Below are 18,892 nucleotides of genomic sequence, written 5' to 3' on the forward strand. Positions count from 1 at the left end.
TGCTTATATCCAACCTAAACTTCCCCTGTTTAAGTTTTAACCCGTTACCCCTTGTCCTGTCACTACAGTCTCTAATGAAGAGTTCCTCCCCAGCATCCCTATAGGCCCCCTTCAGATACTGGAAGGCTGCTCTGAGGTCTCCACGCAGCCTTCTCTTCTCCAGGCCCAACTTTCTCAGCCTGTCTTCATACAGGCGGTGCTCCAGTCCCCTGATCATCCTCGTGGCCCTTCTCTGGACTTGTTCCAACAGTTCCATGTCCTTTTTACTTCATGTCCAAATACTATGGTTGAAGAAGAAATCTACCACAGTTAAATACCATTTACTTCTCAGATTTCCCTATAGGAAGGAAGCAACAGTTCATTTAAAACTATGCATTTTAACAGGACTTGCAAATCCTTTGCTACCTTTCCTGTGCCTAGCGAACTAGATCCAAATGCCAAGGAAAAGACTCATCTAGAGACTCATTCCACATGAGACTGCTATCTGTATATCACCACATTGCTCAAGATTTTGTCTCTATTTTATCACTCTTGCCTAAGACGCTCTAGAATCCCAGCCTCCCTGTGTACCCTGATCTCTCAAGAAACTCCCTGTCACCCCTTGTCTGAAAGGAGAAAGTTAAACACTCCGTTTCCTTGTCTAACTCAGCCCACCCTCTGCACTTTCAACATCTTGTGTATCACACATACCTTCTGATTTCCCTTTAATCATAGTTACTGTCTCAAAAATTAACCAATTCAAATTACTCAAACAACTTCCTTGTTATCACTCACAAGAACATTAATTTCTATTTTAACAAAAACAAGTATTTGTTGCCTCCAATTTTGGTTGCCAGCAAGGCATGAATCCCATTTATAAAGCACATATCTAAATAAACTGTTAAAAACTATTTCACAGATATTTCTGCATAATTTTTCTTTTCCTTTTTTAAGACCTCAATATCTGAGGCTTTTCTGGCTGGGATTTTTTTTAGGGGGAAGACTGTAAATGAGATTTTATACCACAAGAACAGGAAGAAGAGCTGCAGACTGAGAACAAAGTGGTTTGTTTTTACAGTAAAGGTATGTGGTAATAATAAGTCACTGAACAACTACAAGTTTACCAGAGCACAAAAATTATAATCCTAACCCACCAATACACTGGTTGTCCAAACATCAGAATTGCCCATGAAAGGCTGTTTGAATTTGGAATTACCCCTTATTTTCAGGGACCACATAACCTGAATAAGACTAGTAGCTCCAGCACATGGTAAAATCAGTTTAGGAAGTTCCTATTTTCATGACTTTCCCTCTCCTCACCACCCATTCTTGCCCTTGTTCACTGTTCAAGCGTTCAAAGGTATTTCTGGACCTCTAAAATGTCTACTACCTACATTTCCAAGAAGCATCCAAGCAGCAGGACAGCTTAATCTACATTTTGAAAGAAGAGTTTACTTGTATTCTATACAAAGGTGACAACTGCTAGCTACAGAGGAACCATGGAAACCTTGAGAGCAAATATTCCATCCACCAATACACAGTATTTTGGTGGGACAAGAACTCGGCCAGACCTGCTATCTCTTCCTTTTGCTCTCTTTATACAACCAGTTGGAAAGAAGACAGAGGTTAGGAAAATGTTAACAGCTGCAACCCCACAATCATCATCCCTCTTTACCAAGCCTATGCATGGAGCTATGCTCTTTGCCGTGCCATAAACAACAGTGCCCCAGACCACGCTATACCCAACTGATTGTAACTCAGCCTCTGAAACTCCTTGCTCAGCCTACCTATTATACACTCTTTTCTCCCTTGCCCACCTAAAATCCCTAATCTGGGAAGCTGATACATGGCACAACAGGGTCATAGCTCTCAGATGCATGAAGCCACTGCACTCCAGACTATCTTCCTGCCCAGTAAATAATTTTTATAAGAGTAGAACCAGCTAAACAAGTTTACTAGGGTACAATATAGAGGCCATCTGTGTAATAGATTTACTTCCTACAGCTATCAATACAGCATTAAACACCATTTACTAGCGATGCACAGAAGACAGAACAACAGTTTTTGACAAGCTCAGTTACAAGTCTGACTGGGAGCTGCAAATTCCAGAAACAGCTAAGCAGAACTGACTTTTAAGTGAGGAGCACATTAGGCAGAGAGAGATTAGCTCTCTATACCTAATCTAGTAATGTCGGTTTATGCTCGTAATGTAAAAGGTGAACTTTAAACACCACTCTAAAAAAATGTGTATAAATGGTTTAGATCACAACAGTCAATGTCTTAAAAAAAAATAAATTCCTGTGCTAATTCACAGGAGCAATTCTTCTATCAACACATTTATCTATCCACAAAAAGAGAGCAAGTGACTTGCAGTAGCTTACTAAATCTTCTAGTGTCTAACAGAATAGATTTTCTTACAATCAGTCAGCATGTGGAGCCCAAAAGCAAATGACAGACATCTGGCGAAGAACAAAAGTACTGCTCTGCCTCATATAAACTCTCAAAACATTTCTTCATGTTTCTTTATGCTTGGATCTACAAACAGCCTAAAGTACCAAGGCAGTATTGCTTACTCATTTCTGTACCAGGAAACCAGGACTAGGGAACTACGTTTAAAGTTGATTATGATACACACTCTTGCTACTGTCCCTAACCAATATAATTTAAAACTATTTAAAACGTGTTTTTGTTTCCTTTAACACTGTAACAGTTCAGCTGTGTACTGTTGGGGGTCTTTTCCTGCTCTTCATCATATCTCCTTCAGCTGACTTAGCCATCACTTACTGAATCTACATTTTTCTTTTCTGGGGCAAATTCTGGAGAAGTCAACGCTTCCTTGCCACTCAGGCAGGTGGCAAGATTATCTGTTTCCACTAAAACACACTGGGAATTTCAAAACACTCAACCGTACAATCAAGTCTTCACCCTGGTACATAGAAAGAAGAGTTTGTCTCATTCACAACCCCAAAACAAACACACACTACACAGGACTATGAGAAAAGTGTGCAGTACTACAATTCAGATGGCCCCAGCCCATGAATTTAACAGCTTACTCTGTAGAAAATCTAGTTTTCCAAGCTTGCAAATCTAAATCCTTCCACTGCAACACAGCTGCTTTATTTCAAAGCTCAGATTTTCACACTGACAGGTTTAAATTAAATGAAAGCACTCTGAGGTTAAAAAAAAGGCCTAAGAACAGCTGAAAGGAAAAGGAAATGCAGACTGGAAGGGCAGGCAACACCCCAGATTTGTGCTTATCTCTGACTATACAGTTACTGAACAGCCCTGGTCTCTGCTTTGGAAATGCAAAGCCAGCCATCCTCAGCAGACATCAACCAGGGGCTTAAGGCTTATGAAGAGATAAAGTGAGTAAGTACAGAAAATTTGTATTCTAGGTATTCCATACTACAGAAACAAAAAAGACATATTTAGTAAATTCAAATCACTTTTGTCTTATTAGTCAGAATAAAGCTAGAAGCATTGGATCAGCTTTACATTCTGCATGTACTCTAATAACCATTTTTTGAAGCTGATAACTTTCAATTCTAAAGTTACGTTTAAAAGAAAATAAATAACTTACATTAAAGCTAAATTCTGGTTTATCTAAAAGAAAAGTAAGTAAAATAAAATTAAAAAAATAACAATTATAGTTTCCTAACCAATGCAGAATCAACTACAGCAAAACTAAACAATCTTCCGACTAATCTCCAGAAGGTCCGCTCTACATTGAGGTCTTGAAAAAAAGACATCCTCTTCACTAGTTCTGGCAAAGGAAACCCAAAATATATCCTGTGCCAACTGGGCTAAGCTTTTGAAACAAGAGAATGTTTAAACATGCAGTTCTGATTATAGAATATCATTTTTTTTCAAGGACAGCATACTCACCTAGGAAAGTTAAACAACAAAAAAAAACAAGAGTACAAGTTGGGTTTTACAAACATTCACAAAAGCTTAAGCTGTTTTGCTTTCTTATATAGCCAGCAGGAAATGAGTTTAAAGGCTTATCATGCTGTTTAAGTCCAAAATTAAAACAGAATGGTTTTCCCATTGATTTTTATTTCTGTTTCTCTAGAAAAAATTTCCCTGTCAGCATTCACATTTATGACATATTCATGTTGCTTTTGGAAGAATGATGAAGAGGTGAATAGAGGAACAGAAGTAAAAGCAACAAATCCATTTTCACTTTGCAAATCAGAAAGATAGCTACACTTGAGTTTGTAACAATTTCTATACTGAATGAAGACCAAAAGTTCATCCACCTGATATCCCATTATCAGCTATGGTCAAGGAGATATCTAGGGAAGAACATGCAAACTGTAACCACAGTGCAGTTTCTCTGGACACTCTCCTGGTCTACACCTATTTGTAGCTCAGACTTCCTCAGCCAAAGATAACTTATGACATCAAAAATGCTCACTGGTTTTTCCTTTTCCTGCTCTGTGTTTTTTTTTTAGGATAAAATTGCCAAGTCTCTCTGTGGGCAAGTTTTCAGTACCCGCCTAATCTTCTTGAAAGGAGTTCCTTAGGTTGACTAAGGAAGAATGTTAGTTCTTCTTAGTGTCAGAAGAACCACCTTGGTCTGTTGTGAACCTGTGATCTACTGATTTCATTTAATATTCTCTCATTTGCATACTTGGTTGGAGTGATCATTTGATTTCCCCACAGAATCGTCTCCACACAAATTTTACAGATCTCTACCATACATCTACTCAGCCCCTCTCTTTTGCAGGTGGACAAGGCCCTCTCTGTTTGTTCCTCACACCCCACAAGAGCCTTCCCAATACCCCAGTAGCTCCGAAAGCCTTTTCTAGCTCTATCGCATCCTTTCCAATATTGGGTGGAGGACAGTGGGAGGACCAGACCTACACTTAAAATTGAAGATATGAGAACAGTAAAAAAAAAAAAAGCAGCACAATCGCCCTCCCCTGATCCAACACCCCCCCCCCCAAAGTGCCTATAAAGTTTGTCAATTTGCATAAAACACTGCAGCTGATTAAAACACATGAGGAAACATTTCTAGAGCTGACTGTCTTAAAGACATAACCATGTTCCTCTAATTCCTTCAAGAGATTCCATTCCAGATGGTTACAACTCCTTGCAATACTGACACACAAACAGTAATTTCATCAAAGTGATTATGTTTATCACCATTATAGTATTTTTACATGTAAATTAACTTCAATCAAGAAATTCAGTTATGAAAAGAAAGACAAATGAGATGGCCATCTTTAAAAAAAAAAAAAAAAAAAAGAAATCCCTTGACTGTTTTCCAAGCCAAAGTTTACACCCTCAGCGGCAAGCAAAAATTAAAGGCAGAGCAATTCCAGCTGGGATGCGTCCTGAAACATATCCTGTGATGCATTTTTTCTTTCTGTTAATCAGTCAGTAATGTGTATCTATTTCAAATCCCTGACCTTCTGCATACCAGCAACAAGTGGTGTTTGTACACTGTATACCTACTATCCTATAAAGTTGCAAGGAATGCCACACAGCTGTTAACAGATGATCTTCTCAAAAACCAAATTAGTGCCTACAGCACCAAGGCTGAAATGCTCAGTACTGGGGATTTTCCCCCTCAGTAAGCAGCACATTATCATCTCAGTGTTCATCCCATTTCGGGTATTTGCAATGCATATAATTTCTTAGAATTAGGATGCTCTACAATGAAGCAGTAATACAATGGCCCAGTACCTTCCCCTAGAAAACAACCAGTAACATTGCTCCAACTTGAGAAGGTAGCTTACAACAGAAACAATGCACTGCTCAGATAATTAGCTGACCCCTAATTTCATATCTAATGCCTAGATTACTACACACATATTCTGCATGAAGCATTTCTAAAAAAAAGGTTCCGTGGTGATTACCAGCAATCTGTTTACTTTCAGCTATTTATCTATTTGTCTATTCTGAGTAACAGAAAAGAAAGACTGCTGAATTAAACAGCAGGAAACTTTTATTATTCCTAATAATAGGCAAATAAAGCAGGTCATGCATACCTGAAATACTGAAAAGGGAATTATAAAGTTTTACACAACTCCCTGCAGTTTTCAAGAGCTTGTGTTATAAAATTAAATTAGGTACTTCCTGCCATGGAATACACACACTTGTAATGTAACGATCCTGAAGTTGTTCAAACAGGTTTATCACAGACACTTCATTAAGACACTTTGCTCACATGAATGTCTGAAATATTTGGTAGAGATATACAGTAATGCTATGCACACTAACCACCGTTACAGAGTTACTGGTCAGCTGGTGGTGAGGTGTTGTATTCTCTTCCCCTGTTATTTCCTTTATCATTATTATCATTGGTCGTAGCAGTAGTGATCTGTGTTATACCCTAGTTACTAAACTGTTCTTATCTCAACCCGTGGGAGTTGCATTCTTTTCGATTCTCCTCTCCGTCCCTCCGGGAGTAGGGGAAGGGAAAGAAGGGGAGGAGTGAGTGAACAAGTTGCCTGACTGGGTTTAAACCATGACAGCACTTTATCAACTTAACTCAGTTAATACCCACTTCCCCACACAATCTGCACTGTACATAGATTATTCAACTCATTCTTCCTGCTCTAAGAAGAAACAATCCTCTTTCCACTCAAACCTTTAAAAAACCAAACCAACTACACGCCCCTTGATTGCACATCAAATCCATTATCAACACCTTTCCTGTACCTTTTGCAGGATAGGATCAGAGTTGTACCCAATATTCCACAGTATTCTCTTTCCACGCTTCTCCATACCACCTCTTCCATGCCAAACTCCTTCTTACAAAAAAGTCTCTAAGGTGGCTTGTGCTTTCTCTGACTGGCTACCAAAAGCAGAAGGCAAGCCTGACAACCATATCCACCTCAAAGAAACAGCACAAATACACATCAAGTCCCTTCCAAAGTGCCCTACAGATGGAATCTTGCACTCTCCTGCTGCCAGAGAACATCCTGAGGAACCCAGCGCACTCCCACTCAGAGGAGGCTGTTGTGAGTCAGTCTGGGAAAACAGCTCTCCATAACCAAAGTACACCAGCCTGCTACACAGGAAACTACCCTAAAGGTTATTTGGGTCAATTGTTTTAAGTTGGTCTGAGACCAAGACATGACAAGGAGTAACAGAGGAGGATGCATCTAAATTAAAGGTGGGTGAAGTGCTTATGGAAGTAAAGGATAACTAACAAATGCTTAAAAAGAAGTATTTAGAGAAATAAATCAGAGAGTTCCAGTCAGTGCCAGTCCCACACCAGTACCACCAATCTTACCTCTCCCACGGCCACGCTTCCCACGGTCTGAAGGCCTGTCTCCTTGACTGTTGTCCACTCCATTTTCTTCAGCTCTTACTGTGGAGAGAGGACAGCTTAAAAGAAACTTTAGAGACTTATCCATGAGACAATATAGCCATCTGTACCGCAAAAGGAAAGGCAAGACTTTAAAGTGGGCTGTTCAACAGATCTCAGTCAGCCCTCTTCTTTCGGGGCCTAGCAAGTTATATTTACTTTGCACTGGACAATTAGAAAGCAAAGTATCTAATAAGAGGAAAACGTCCCTCAGAAGACACACATCAGGGGATGGAAGGGGGACAGTGTTTTGAAGACTACTGGAGACTACATTATTTAATTATGTCTCACCTCTTTCAGGAGGTAGAAAATAAAGCTGCTTCAGACTGTTCTTTCTTGATAATACACTGGTGACAACAGTGAAAGAATAAAGGATAACCAGGAAAACAGCTCTTCTCACACCTCTGTACAACCAGGGAAACTTAAAGAAACTCTCCTCTATATTTAAATCAGAGGTATGAGTGAAGGTGAAGCATTAGAAGAGCACTGCAACTTAAATATTTTGTGAAAAAAACTCCCAAGGAAACACTCTGAGAGATGGCTGTCTCCTTGAAGAAAAAAAAAAAATTACATAAAAAAATGACTGGCCATTTAAAACACTGCTGAGATTTTGTGCTGCACAACTTCTCCAAATGACAGGAAATAAAACAAAATCACTAATGCTTGGATATAAAGCTGGGAAGGTTTGATAACCATCTCGAAAACTTTTAATTCAAATTTTGCCTGTCACTCTTATTTTGATGGATCCAGTTTCAATTTGTTGTAAGTACAGCCCAACTCTTACTAATATTTTTTGCCAACATGACATTACTCTTTCCTACAAAGATGCAAAACATCTTCACTGGCACAATATCTGAAAACATTCCAGTAACGAATTAGAAGAGTTGGATAATATTGTAAACATTTTTCCTGCTTTTAAGCAAAATGCTAAACATACTGTTTTCATTCCAGTTCTTTTGCTCATCTATCAGTGTTTTGTACAGCCTATAAAGGCAGTGTGTATGACTTTGATGCTGCTGATAAAAAGTAAGGGGAAAAAAAAGCCTGCATCCAATGGTAGTCTAATGTGATTCTACCTAACTTGGAAACATCGGTTTGCTTTTCTGTGATGTATTATTGCAACTGTATAGACTGTACCAAATTTTAAATGTTTCAACTCACAAAGAATTTTCCCTGTTGTAGAAACTCACCTTTTGGTCGGCTTATATGAGTAATATACACTGGATATTAATAATGATCCCAGTCTTTTAATTCCCCTTATGAGAAGATATTATCTGTGTCTCTTAGAGAAGAGATTCAGAGCAGCCCTGTGGAGAAGGACTTGGGGGTGTTGGTCGATGAGAAAATGAACATGAGCCTGCTTCAGTGTGCGCTCACAGATCAGAAACCAACCGTATCCTGGGCTGCATCAAAAGGAGCGTGACCAGCAGGTCGAAGGAGGTGATCCTGCCCCTCTGCTCTGCTCTCGTGAGACCTCACCTGGAGTATTGTGTGCAGTTCTGGTGTCCTCAACATAAAAAGGACATGGAACTGTTGGAACAAGTCCAGAGGAGGCCCACAAGGATGATCAGGGGACTGGAGCACCCCCCTTATGAAGACAGGCTGAGGAAGTTGGGGCTGTTCAGCCTGAAGAAGAGAAGGCTGCGTGGAGACCTCATAGCAGCCTTCCAGTATCTGAAGGGGACCTATAGGGATGCTGGGGAGGGACTCTTCATTAGGGACTGTAGTGACAGGACAAGGGGTGAAGGGTTAAAACTTAAACAGGGGAAGTTTAGATTGGATATAAGGAGGAAGTTCTTTACTGTAAGGGTGCTGAGGCACTGGAATGGGTTGCCCAGGGAAGTTGTGAATGTTCCATCCCTGGCAGTGTTCAAGGCCAGGTTGGACAGAGCCTTGGGTGACACGGTTTAATGGGAGGTTTCCCTGCCCATGGCAGGGGGGTTGGAACTAGATGATCTTAAGGTCCTTTCCAACCCTAACTATTCTATGATTCTAAGATGAGAACATCTTCAGGTTCTCCCACTCATAAAAGGAGATGGAGTCAAAGCCAGATAATTTTTTTCATTAAAAGAAACAAGTGTATCAGCTGTGCAGGAGCATACTTGCTTTTAAGGAGTCTTACAAAGACTCTATTTTAAATCTTAAAGAATAGGAATTTGTAGAAGATCAATTACTGTAAAAAGGACAGAAATCTCAATTAAATGAAGCGTCTCTGCACCAGCACAGACCATCTCCAAACAAAGAGACATATACCAAGCATACCTGTTGCACAAGTTATGATCCCCTCAGTACTGAGCTGTAGCTTGGACAGACTTTATTCCATTAAGCATTCGTTACTAACTCAGCCAGTTTCAGCCACCAGAAAAGTGTTTGAATCTTTAGGAATGAACACCTGTACGTACACTCTCGGCCACGGCTGCCTCCTCTTCCCCGTCTGTTTGAGCTTCCCCGTCCACGACTCACTTCTCTGTCCCCTCGCTTTTCTCTGTTCTCTTTGTTTTCTGAACTTTCCTTTCCAAGGCTTTTCTTCTTTCCCCCTACAGTCTCCCAGGAAGTCTATTTTGGTAGAACAGAATTAGAAACAAAAGTCAAAAGGAAGAGACCGCTCTCAATCTGCAATTCCACCTCATACCCCTTAAGTTATTGAAAAAAAAAAAAAACAAAACAAACAACCAAAAAAAAAACCCCAAAACAAAAAAAAAAAAAAAAAAAAAAAAACAAAAAAAAACAAAACAACAGGAATTTCCATAAGATCATGTATGTAATAATTTTCAAACTTCATTGATAGAACTGGAAAAAAAAATGGGCTGTGCTTTTGGGAACAGAAGAGAAAGTAACAAGTTGGCCTGTCTTACAGAATGAGGGGATCTCAAATATTTCTGGCTATAATGGACTTTTACTAGTTCAAGAAAGTTGTTCAAGGAAGCCTAGATACACCCACAGCCTACAAAACCTGCAAAGCAAGCAACAGTTTCCCTCTCAACTACCTCCATAAACCTAGCAAGGGAGCATGCACAGATTTATCTTCTCTCAAGGAAATGAAAAAATGCTCATAAGCATCGCTGAACAAGAGACTGACAAGTATGTGGCCTAAGGGTGGGAGAAGAAAAAACATTATCCAGACATACAAGAATTCAAGTACCAGGAAACAGAATGGCAGAGCAACAACTTGGGAAAACTGGGACAAAGATAAGTCATCCAGCCATAGCAGCTACAGCTTATCACACACAGGAAAAGTTATGTCTAAAGGAGACAAGGGACCAAGTTCCAGAAACCAGGCTTCACCTCTAACATTAAACACTGTCTTTAAAATAAATTCAGGGATCATTTAGACTCCGTAAGAGAATCTGTAGGAGTTGAAAATAAAATGACTAGAACACTTGCTAAGAGTAGCACTGCATCCCATATATGATGCAGTTGCACAGCTTGTCCGTTGAGCAACAGCTGCAAAGCTAAGAAAACTATTATTTCTAAACTTTTAAGATGGCAGACAGGTTTATATGTCTATCCCCACTCTGTGAGCTTATAATCTTACTAAAGTATTTAAGCAGGAAATTTGCATATGAAAGTAAGCAGACATCAACTTTGAATCACTAAAAATATTAATTCTGACAGGCACCTCCAACATACAAAAAAGGCTGGCTATCAGTACTTTTAGGTCCCATCCTACCTCCTCTCAATTCAGACAACAGCAACTCAGAAGTCCTCACAAGCTAGGCAATGACCAGCTAGTCCAAGGTGCCCAGAATGAAGAAAAGTAATGCTATGGGGAAAGCATGTAACAAATCAGTTTATAAGTATAAACTCAGTGTTTCACTGTATCCATTTAACCATGCATTCATTTACCCATACCAAGTGCAAGGTCCTACACCTGGGTCAGAGCAATCCCAGGCACAGCTACAGGCTGGGCAGAGAAGAGATTCAGAGCAGCCCTGCGGAGAAGGACTCGGGGTGTTGGTGGATGAGACAATGAACATGAGCCGGCTTCAGTGTGCGCTCGCAGCCCAGAAATCAACCGTATCCTGGGCTGCATCAAAAGGAGCGTGACCAGCAGGTCGAAGGAGGTGATCCTGCCCCTCTGCTCTGCTCTCGTGAGAACTCACTTGGAGTATTGTGTGCAGTTCTGGTGTCCTCAACATAAAAAGGACATGGAACTGTTGGAACAAGTCCAGAGGAGGCCACGAGGATGATCAGGGGACTGGAGCACCTCCTGTATGAAGACAGGCTGAGGAAGTTGGGGCTGTTCAGCCTGGAGAAGAGAAGGCTGCATGGAGACCTCATAGCAGCCTTCCAGTATCTGAAGGGGGCCTATAGGGATGCTGGGAAGGAACTCTTCATTAGGGACTGTAGTGACAGGACAAGGAGTAACGGGTTAAAACTTAAACAGGGGAAGTTTAGATTGGATATAAGGAGGAAGTTCTTTACCATAAGGGTGGTGAGGCACTGGAATGGGTTGCCCAGGGAAGTTGTGAATGCTCCATCCCCGGCGGTGGTCAAGGCCAGGTTGGACAGAGCCTTGGGTGACATGGTTTAGTGTGAGGTGTTCTTGCCCATGGCAGGGGGGTTGGAATTAGGTGATCTTAAGGTCCTTTCCAACCCTAACTATTCTATGGTTCTATCCTTTGAAAGGGTAAGTTCTAACAGAATGGTCACTCTCTCTTATTTTTTGATACGGTCCAGGTGAGAATGAAGGCTGAAGTCCTTTTCAATTTCATCTCTGCGACAGAAGACGACAGCACCAACTTAGGAGAACTGCAGAGAGCATGGATTAAAGTATAAAATTACGAGTTTGAGCAACACCATGTTATTTGTGTACAGAAAAACTTTCCTCCAGTCACTATCACATGGCTTCACCTGCGTAACTGCTGTAACAAAACTGTGTAACAGTAAATCAATACTAGAGCTTTAGAAACACTTTACAGGAAGACAAGTAACTGCACTGACAACTTAAGAAGCATCTATATAGCTCAGAATGCACTAGTAGCTCAACGATGGGCATGGTGCCCAGAGATCTCTGACAATTTAAAAAAATACCCCAAACTGGATGATCCTGAAAAACTTAAGAAGCAGCAGCCTCTCCCTGGTAAGTTCTTACATGACACAGGAAGAATTAGCAAAAGGATGACTATGAAAAGCATCAGACCCATGTTTTCCAACAATATAGTTTGAGGAAAGACTTGAGAAATCAGACACATGCTTTAAGATAGAGGATGGTACTACCTCTGGGCATGGGAATCCATCACAGACTACTGAAGCTGCCTGTTTTTGTAAGCTAACTGATTACAATTTCAGTTGAGGATGCCTGAGGCAACTGACAGTTCTGAGCCTGACCTCTGAAAACATGTAACAGAAGCTGCCTTGCAGGACTCATCTTAAACGGAAAGAAGAATAATCTGAAAGGTTCCCTTTGTTCTATCTTCAAAGTTTTAGGAAGGAAAACATTGTTGAGCATAAAATGGATCTTACACTTGTAGGAAGTTAGATGAATAGAAATCCTGGGCAAAGAAACATGTCCTGCTCTACTCTCATCCACAAGCCTCTCTCTTTTTCATAGCCAGATTCTCACAACTGCAAGTGAAAAGTCTTCCTAAAGACTAAGTCACACAGCATAAAGCCACGAAATTATAGACATTCTATCTATCCCTCCTTGCTCTTCTAATTCCTCAAATTAGACAGGCACAACTTCTTTCAACTGAGGGTTTTTTAAAAAACAAAAACAAAAACCAAACAACACAAAAAATACTACCAAAAGAAACACCAAAAAAACTCAAGCAAACAAAAACAAACCCCCTCCTCCCAAAAAACTTCTAGGTCATCAAAGCAGAGTGAAACAAGGAAAAAATTAGTGAATCTTCATTTAGAACTAGTAGTACCTCTACTTTCAACTTCACATCAAATCCACAGTTGCATTGTTCTGAAATATAATAGCCTTAAAACAAACCCTTTGAACTGGAGGCCCATAAATCTCCATGAAGAACAAATTTCTTCATGCCCTTGAATTAAAACTCCTTCCTCCTTCTCAACTAATACACCTTCCTCCTTAAGCCCTTTAAGTTCTGTGTATTTGTTTCCAAGTTGCACTTTGTCTACAGACAGCAGTGGGTTCAGAGGGACTTGGCATTTTGACAAGCAGAACATATGCACATGCTGCTTCTAATGGCAAAAGAATTTGGGAAGTTTCTTTCATGTCATGATCATTTATCACAACCGGCTAAAGTAAGAAAGCATTTAACATTCTCTATCAACCAGGAAACTATTTTAAACTACAAAATGACACATACAAGAAGTACAAGAGAGCACAAAACCAGTATATTACCAAGACAGACTTAATCAAGGAGAGATGCTCTACTACTCCCAGCTCACCACTTCACTCAGTATTACAGACTTAGGCGCTTTAGATGACCTCAACTCTGAAAAATGAAAAAGGGATAGAAAAGAAAGTCCCCTCAGTCAGAATGGTATGTGTCCTAGAGTATGTGTGGGGTGAGTTTCCTCATTAACAATAAGCCAGGATACATATCCTCACAAATCACAGGAAATAACCGAATGTTCAGCATTAAAGAAAGGAAGTCCAGGTTTTCCCAATTTAGATGAAATGGAATCTAGTTTACTGCCTCAGATAAGTGTAAGAAGTCCCTCCAGCAAAAACTTCAACCACAGCAAGACATATTTTCCTGATATCTCTTGGCATAAAAAACTGCTCTGTTCAACATCTGAAGCGACATTATTTGTTGTTATATACACATTGTTTAGTCTTCTCTTTGTTTTTCGATGAAGTCATGCAAATGAGCACCACAGTGAAAGAACCAACTACTTGCTGTATCCTATTCTGCCATCAGTAATGCTGTCAATGCAACCTTCAGACGTGGAAACCTCCTCCAACTTCAATACTGACAATGCTCACCTACAGAAGTTACGTGACTTAAAATACCTGCCTCGCCTTTAGGCTTATAAAGACTGCCCTTTGTGGCAAGCACTTAGTCTCAGGCTTCAGGGTTGTGGAGGTGCTACAGAGTAAATACAAATACTGCAGCAAAAACAGGCCTGTGTCTGATAAGAGCACTGAGTTACATGGCTGAGTTAGAATTGCTGCATGTAAGTGAAAGCCAGAGGAATGTGCAAGAGACCAGTTGAACACCCACAACATTTTCAAGGTTCAGCCTACCCTGGGGTATGCTTAGAGAAGAGAAACTGCCCTGTCTCCATTTCCTTCAAAAGAATTTCAATTGAGACATAGAAATCAAAAGCTTCTGAAACGACTTTCCCAATCGCTTGTCACTGAGAGGCTACCAAGTCTCATAACACTATTACCCACTGCTGTTCATGTGGGCACAATATATACAGCCAGGAGCAGTATGAAGACTAACAAGAAGGATTACAGAGCGCTGGGGACAGCATAAAGGACTCTTGAGCCCAGGTAGTTTTTCCATCAATTCTCTCCGTCAAAGGGAATGGGTTTGAAAGTGCCAGTCAAATCTGATGAATCAACAGATGGCTGTGGGACTGATAACACAGCCAGGGAGACCATGCAACTTGCTTTGAGAAACCTGGTCTGCTGGGGACTGATGGAGACCTGTCAGAGAAAGGGAGGATCATCTTTGGTCACAGGTCTGCCAAGCTGGTGGAGAAGGCTTTAACCTAAAGTACTAAGGGGAGGGGAACCCCAATGCATCCCACTCCTGTCAGTCAGATGCAAGTGCCAGCAACAGATGCCCAGAGCCTCAAGAGAGATCGCAGGTCAGCAGGAGAGCACCTGAAAAGCAGCACAAAGGAATTCCTGCTAATCCAGCCAGCAAGTCAGCTTTGGGGGCCCAACCTAAATGCCTCCCTGCAAACATATGTAGCATAGGCAATAAACAAGAGGAGTTAGAGACATGTGCACACCTGCATAGCTGTGATCTTACTGGCATCACAGAGATGTGGTGGGACACCTGCTATGAATGGAGTGTTGGAATGGAAGGATACAGGCTCTTCAAGAAGAACAGGCTGGCTAGATAAGGAAGGGGTGTCACCTTCTACGTCAACAACCCACTGGAGTGCATGGAGTTCTGACCAGGGATGGATGGTGAGCCAACTGACAGAGCTTATGGGTCAAGATTAAAGGAAGAGCAGGGACAAGGGGACATTATAGTGGGGGTCTGTTCAGGCAACCTGAACAGGAAGACCATGAGGATAAAGCCTTTATAGACAGATAGCATCAGCCTCACATTCACAAGCCCTGGTCTTCATGGGGAACTCCAACCACCCCAAACCTGAAGGTGCTAAAGTCCATGGGACCTGACAAGATGTAGGGCCTGGGGAAACTGGTGGATGAAGTTGCTATGCCATTATCCATCGTACCTTGGAAGTTGTGGCAGTCTGGTGAAGTTTCTCCTCACTGGAATTAGGGAATTATAATCCCTGTTTGTAAAAAGGGAAACAAGGAAGACCCAGGAACTACAGGCCAGTCAGTCTCACCTCAGCACCCAGCAATATAATGGAGCAGATCCTCCTGGAATCTATGTTAAGGCACAAAGACAATAATGGGCTGGTCAGTGACAGCCAGTATGGCTTCACAAGGGAAAATCATGCCTGACAAATTTGGTGGCCTTCTATGATGGGGCCATGGAATTGGTGGATAAGGGAAGAGCAACTTCTACTTGGGCTCGTGCAAGGCATTTGACACTGTCCCACATAACGTCCTTGTCTCTAAACTGGAGAGGTGTGGATTTGACGGTTAAACCACTTGCTGGATAAGGAACTGGCTGGATGGCTGCACTCAGAGAGTTGCGGTCAATGGCTCAGTGTCCAGCTGGAGACCACTGTTGAGTGGTGTCCCTCAAGGATCAGCGTTGGGACCAATCCTGTTCAACTTCGTTGGTGACATGGACAGCGTGATTGATGCACTCTCATCAAGTCAGCTGACAACACCAAGCTGTGTGGCGCAGTCAACATGCTGGAGGGAAGGGCTGCCATCCAGGGGGACCTGGACGGGCTGTAGAGGTGGGCCTGTGCAAACCCCATAAAGTTCAACAAGGTCAAGTGCTAGGTCCTGCACCAGGTTTGGTGCAATCTGAAGCACAGCTACAGGCTGGACAAAGAATGAACTGAGAGCAGCCCTGAAGAGAAGGAGATAGAGGTGTTGGTTGATGAGAAGCTCAGCATGACCCAGCAGTGTGTGCCATGAAGATGATCAGAGGCCTGGAGCAGCTCTGCTATGAAAGCAGGCTGAGAGAGTTGGTCTTGCTCAGCTTGGAGAAAAGAGGGCTCCAGGAAGACCTTGGAGCAGTTCCCAGTGCCTAAAGGGGGTTACAAGAAACCTGGAGAGGGACTTTTGACAAGGGCATGTAGTGACAAGACAAGGGGGAATGGCTTTAAACTGGCAGAAGAGAGATATAGATTAGATATTAGGAAGAAATTCTCTCCTGTGAGGGTGATGAGGCACTGGTGCAGGTTGCCCAGGGAAGCTGTGGCTGCTCCATCCCTGCCAGTTTTCAAGGCTAGGTTGGACAGGGCTTGGAGCAACCTGGTCCAGTGGAAGGTGTCCCTGCCTGTGGCAGGGTTGGAATTATATGGTTCCCAAACAATTCTTTGATTTTATCATTCTTAGAATTAAAAGATACAGCAAACAAAGTGATATAATATGAAAGTAAAAACTTACCGTGTCTGAACTTCCTTCCAGCAGTATGTTGATTGCTCTGTTCACATCCCCATTACAGTCATGTAGCGCCACTATGCACTCATCCTGGTTTTTCCCCGTCACTTCCATAAGCTGGTATTAAAAGTCAGACAGGTTAAAATATCTGAATTATCATCATAAGAAAATAAGCATTAGCTAGTACCACCACGGAGTCTAAGAAGAAACTTAGCTACTGTATCAGAGCAAACTAAAATTCTAAATAAAGTTATCTGCCTTTTACAGATCTGCTTGTGATACAGACAAGAGACAGGATGAAACACAATTTAAATGGTAATCATGCACATCCATTTTTTTTTATATTCTGCTTACAGCAAATGCCATCACTCCAGATACAGTAGTATATGAGAGTAAAGATATAAAAGACCAGGACAGCACCAGAACTATCCCCTCTCCTTCCTCATCAAGCATCCTCCTCTTTACCCCACCCCACTGCATGAGAACAAATATAAGGTAAGCCATAGCAGAGAACAGATCCATCAGGAAAAAAATCAGGAAGTTAGATAAGAAAAAGCTTATTTTTCAGCCAGATCAGCTCTCTCAATTCATTTCACCATAAAGACACACAAAAGGCGTAAGTAGCATAAGGCTGCTTAAGGAGACGTAGTACCGAATTACGCTCCATGGACCTGCAGTGCACATCCTGAGGAGTGTGGGATGTAAATAATCAGTCTTTTCATGGAACATCCAGCAATTTTACCCAAATAAAAAGAATTTACATAATCTAGAAATACATATATGCAAAATATAAAATACTGGGTATTTCCTATGCAAAACTCAACTTGTATGCTTCCCACCAGCAGAGCTACAGGCACTACTGATGACTGTCCTTCGGTTTCGGGAAGTACAAGACTTCACTTTTGGCACAGTAACAGAGCAAACTTATAACAACGACGATGAAAAGCACTTAATAATGTTTCACAGGGGGGTTTAAAAAGGGAAAGAAATCACAAAACCTGCTCCTCTGGTGCATTAAAGCATTCACACTAATTCTTCTCTCCTTCCTGGTGTACTTCTAGGTTCTTTATGAGCTATCATGTGTTCACTAAGACAAAATCACCAGCACCCACAACAGAACACAGACCCAGAGTCTCACTACCACTTGAGTTAATGTGCTCAGCTATAACTGGGTAATGGAAACTTGAGAATTTCACCCAAAACTCAACATGATAGAGGAAACAGTATAAGATTTAATTTTAACAGTGTAATTGTATATTTTAATGGACACAGATCTGGGAGGTAATTATCTTTTTTTTTTTAAAAACACTTCACCTTCAAGCCATGATTAGATTTTTACTTTTCCTGAAAAACACCCAAAATACTTGTAAACCCAGTTTACACAGGTGACATTTTTCCCACATCCAAGTACATGTGGACAAGCTGAATGCACTCTTTATTCTGACAGTCATTAGGCATCAGGCCCATACTGCAGAGATACAGTCTGGAAGAGACATCAGCACAGGTGAGTTCGGGATTAAAGGCTTGCCTACCAAAGGAAAATACGCCAACATAACTATACAGCCAGAGGTGTAGAACCACAGTTTCTTGTAAACAGACTTTACAGTGCAATAAAAAGCACCTTTTCACATTTAAACTTATAGCCTTCTGAAAAAGGTTTCATCTAAGTCAGAAACAGACGCTCCAAAATATAAGCCACCTTTGGAGCACCTTACTGCAGGCTATAAAACCTCTGTACCATAAGAAACATACTTGTTTTACTTTATCTTCAAAATCTGCATCGTTCTTATCGTAGATCATCTGAGCAAGGCGAATCTGTTCTGCTGTTGCCTAAAAAACACAAACATCCAATACAGTACACAAAAGGTAACAATATATTTTTAAAAGTATCTCCCAGTGTCACTACTTATTTTTCCTTCTGATTCTCAGAAAGAACACATGCAACAAGCACAGAGGTG

The 18,892-nt window shown here is 41.2% G+C and overlaps 1 protein-coding gene across 14 annotated transcripts in view; it reads right to left on the reverse strand.

Annotated features, from left to right (window-relative positions):
- UBAP2 (ubiquitin associated protein 2) overlaps positions 1-18,892 on the reverse strand; it is a 104,015-nt gene that overhangs the window by 57,706 nt on the left and 27,417 nt on the right. For all 14 annotated transcript variants that reach the window (XM_057408163.1, XM_057408167.1, XM_057408166.1 and 11 more), the window contains 4 exons: positions 18,687-18,764; positions 16,941-17,051; positions 9,703-9,856; positions 7,226-7,303 (listed from right to left, as the gene is read on the reverse strand). In XM_057408163.1, the coding sequence (XP_057264146.1) occupies positions 7,226-7,303; positions 9,703-9,856; positions 16,941-17,051; positions 18,687-18,764 (421 nt within the window). The remainder of the gene's footprint in view (positions 1-7,225; positions 7,304-9,702; positions 9,857-16,940; positions 17,052-18,686; positions 18,765-18,892) is intronic.

This window comes from Pezoporus wallicus, unplaced genomic scaffold (genome assembly GCF_028554395.1).
Source record: "Pezoporus wallicus isolate ANWC-B61680 ecotype Strahan unplaced genomic scaffold, APGP_CSIRO_Pwel_v1 contig_6996, whole genome shotgun sequence".
NCBI lineage: Eukaryota > Metazoa > Chordata > Aves > Psittaciformes > Psittacidae > Pezoporus > Pezoporus wallicus.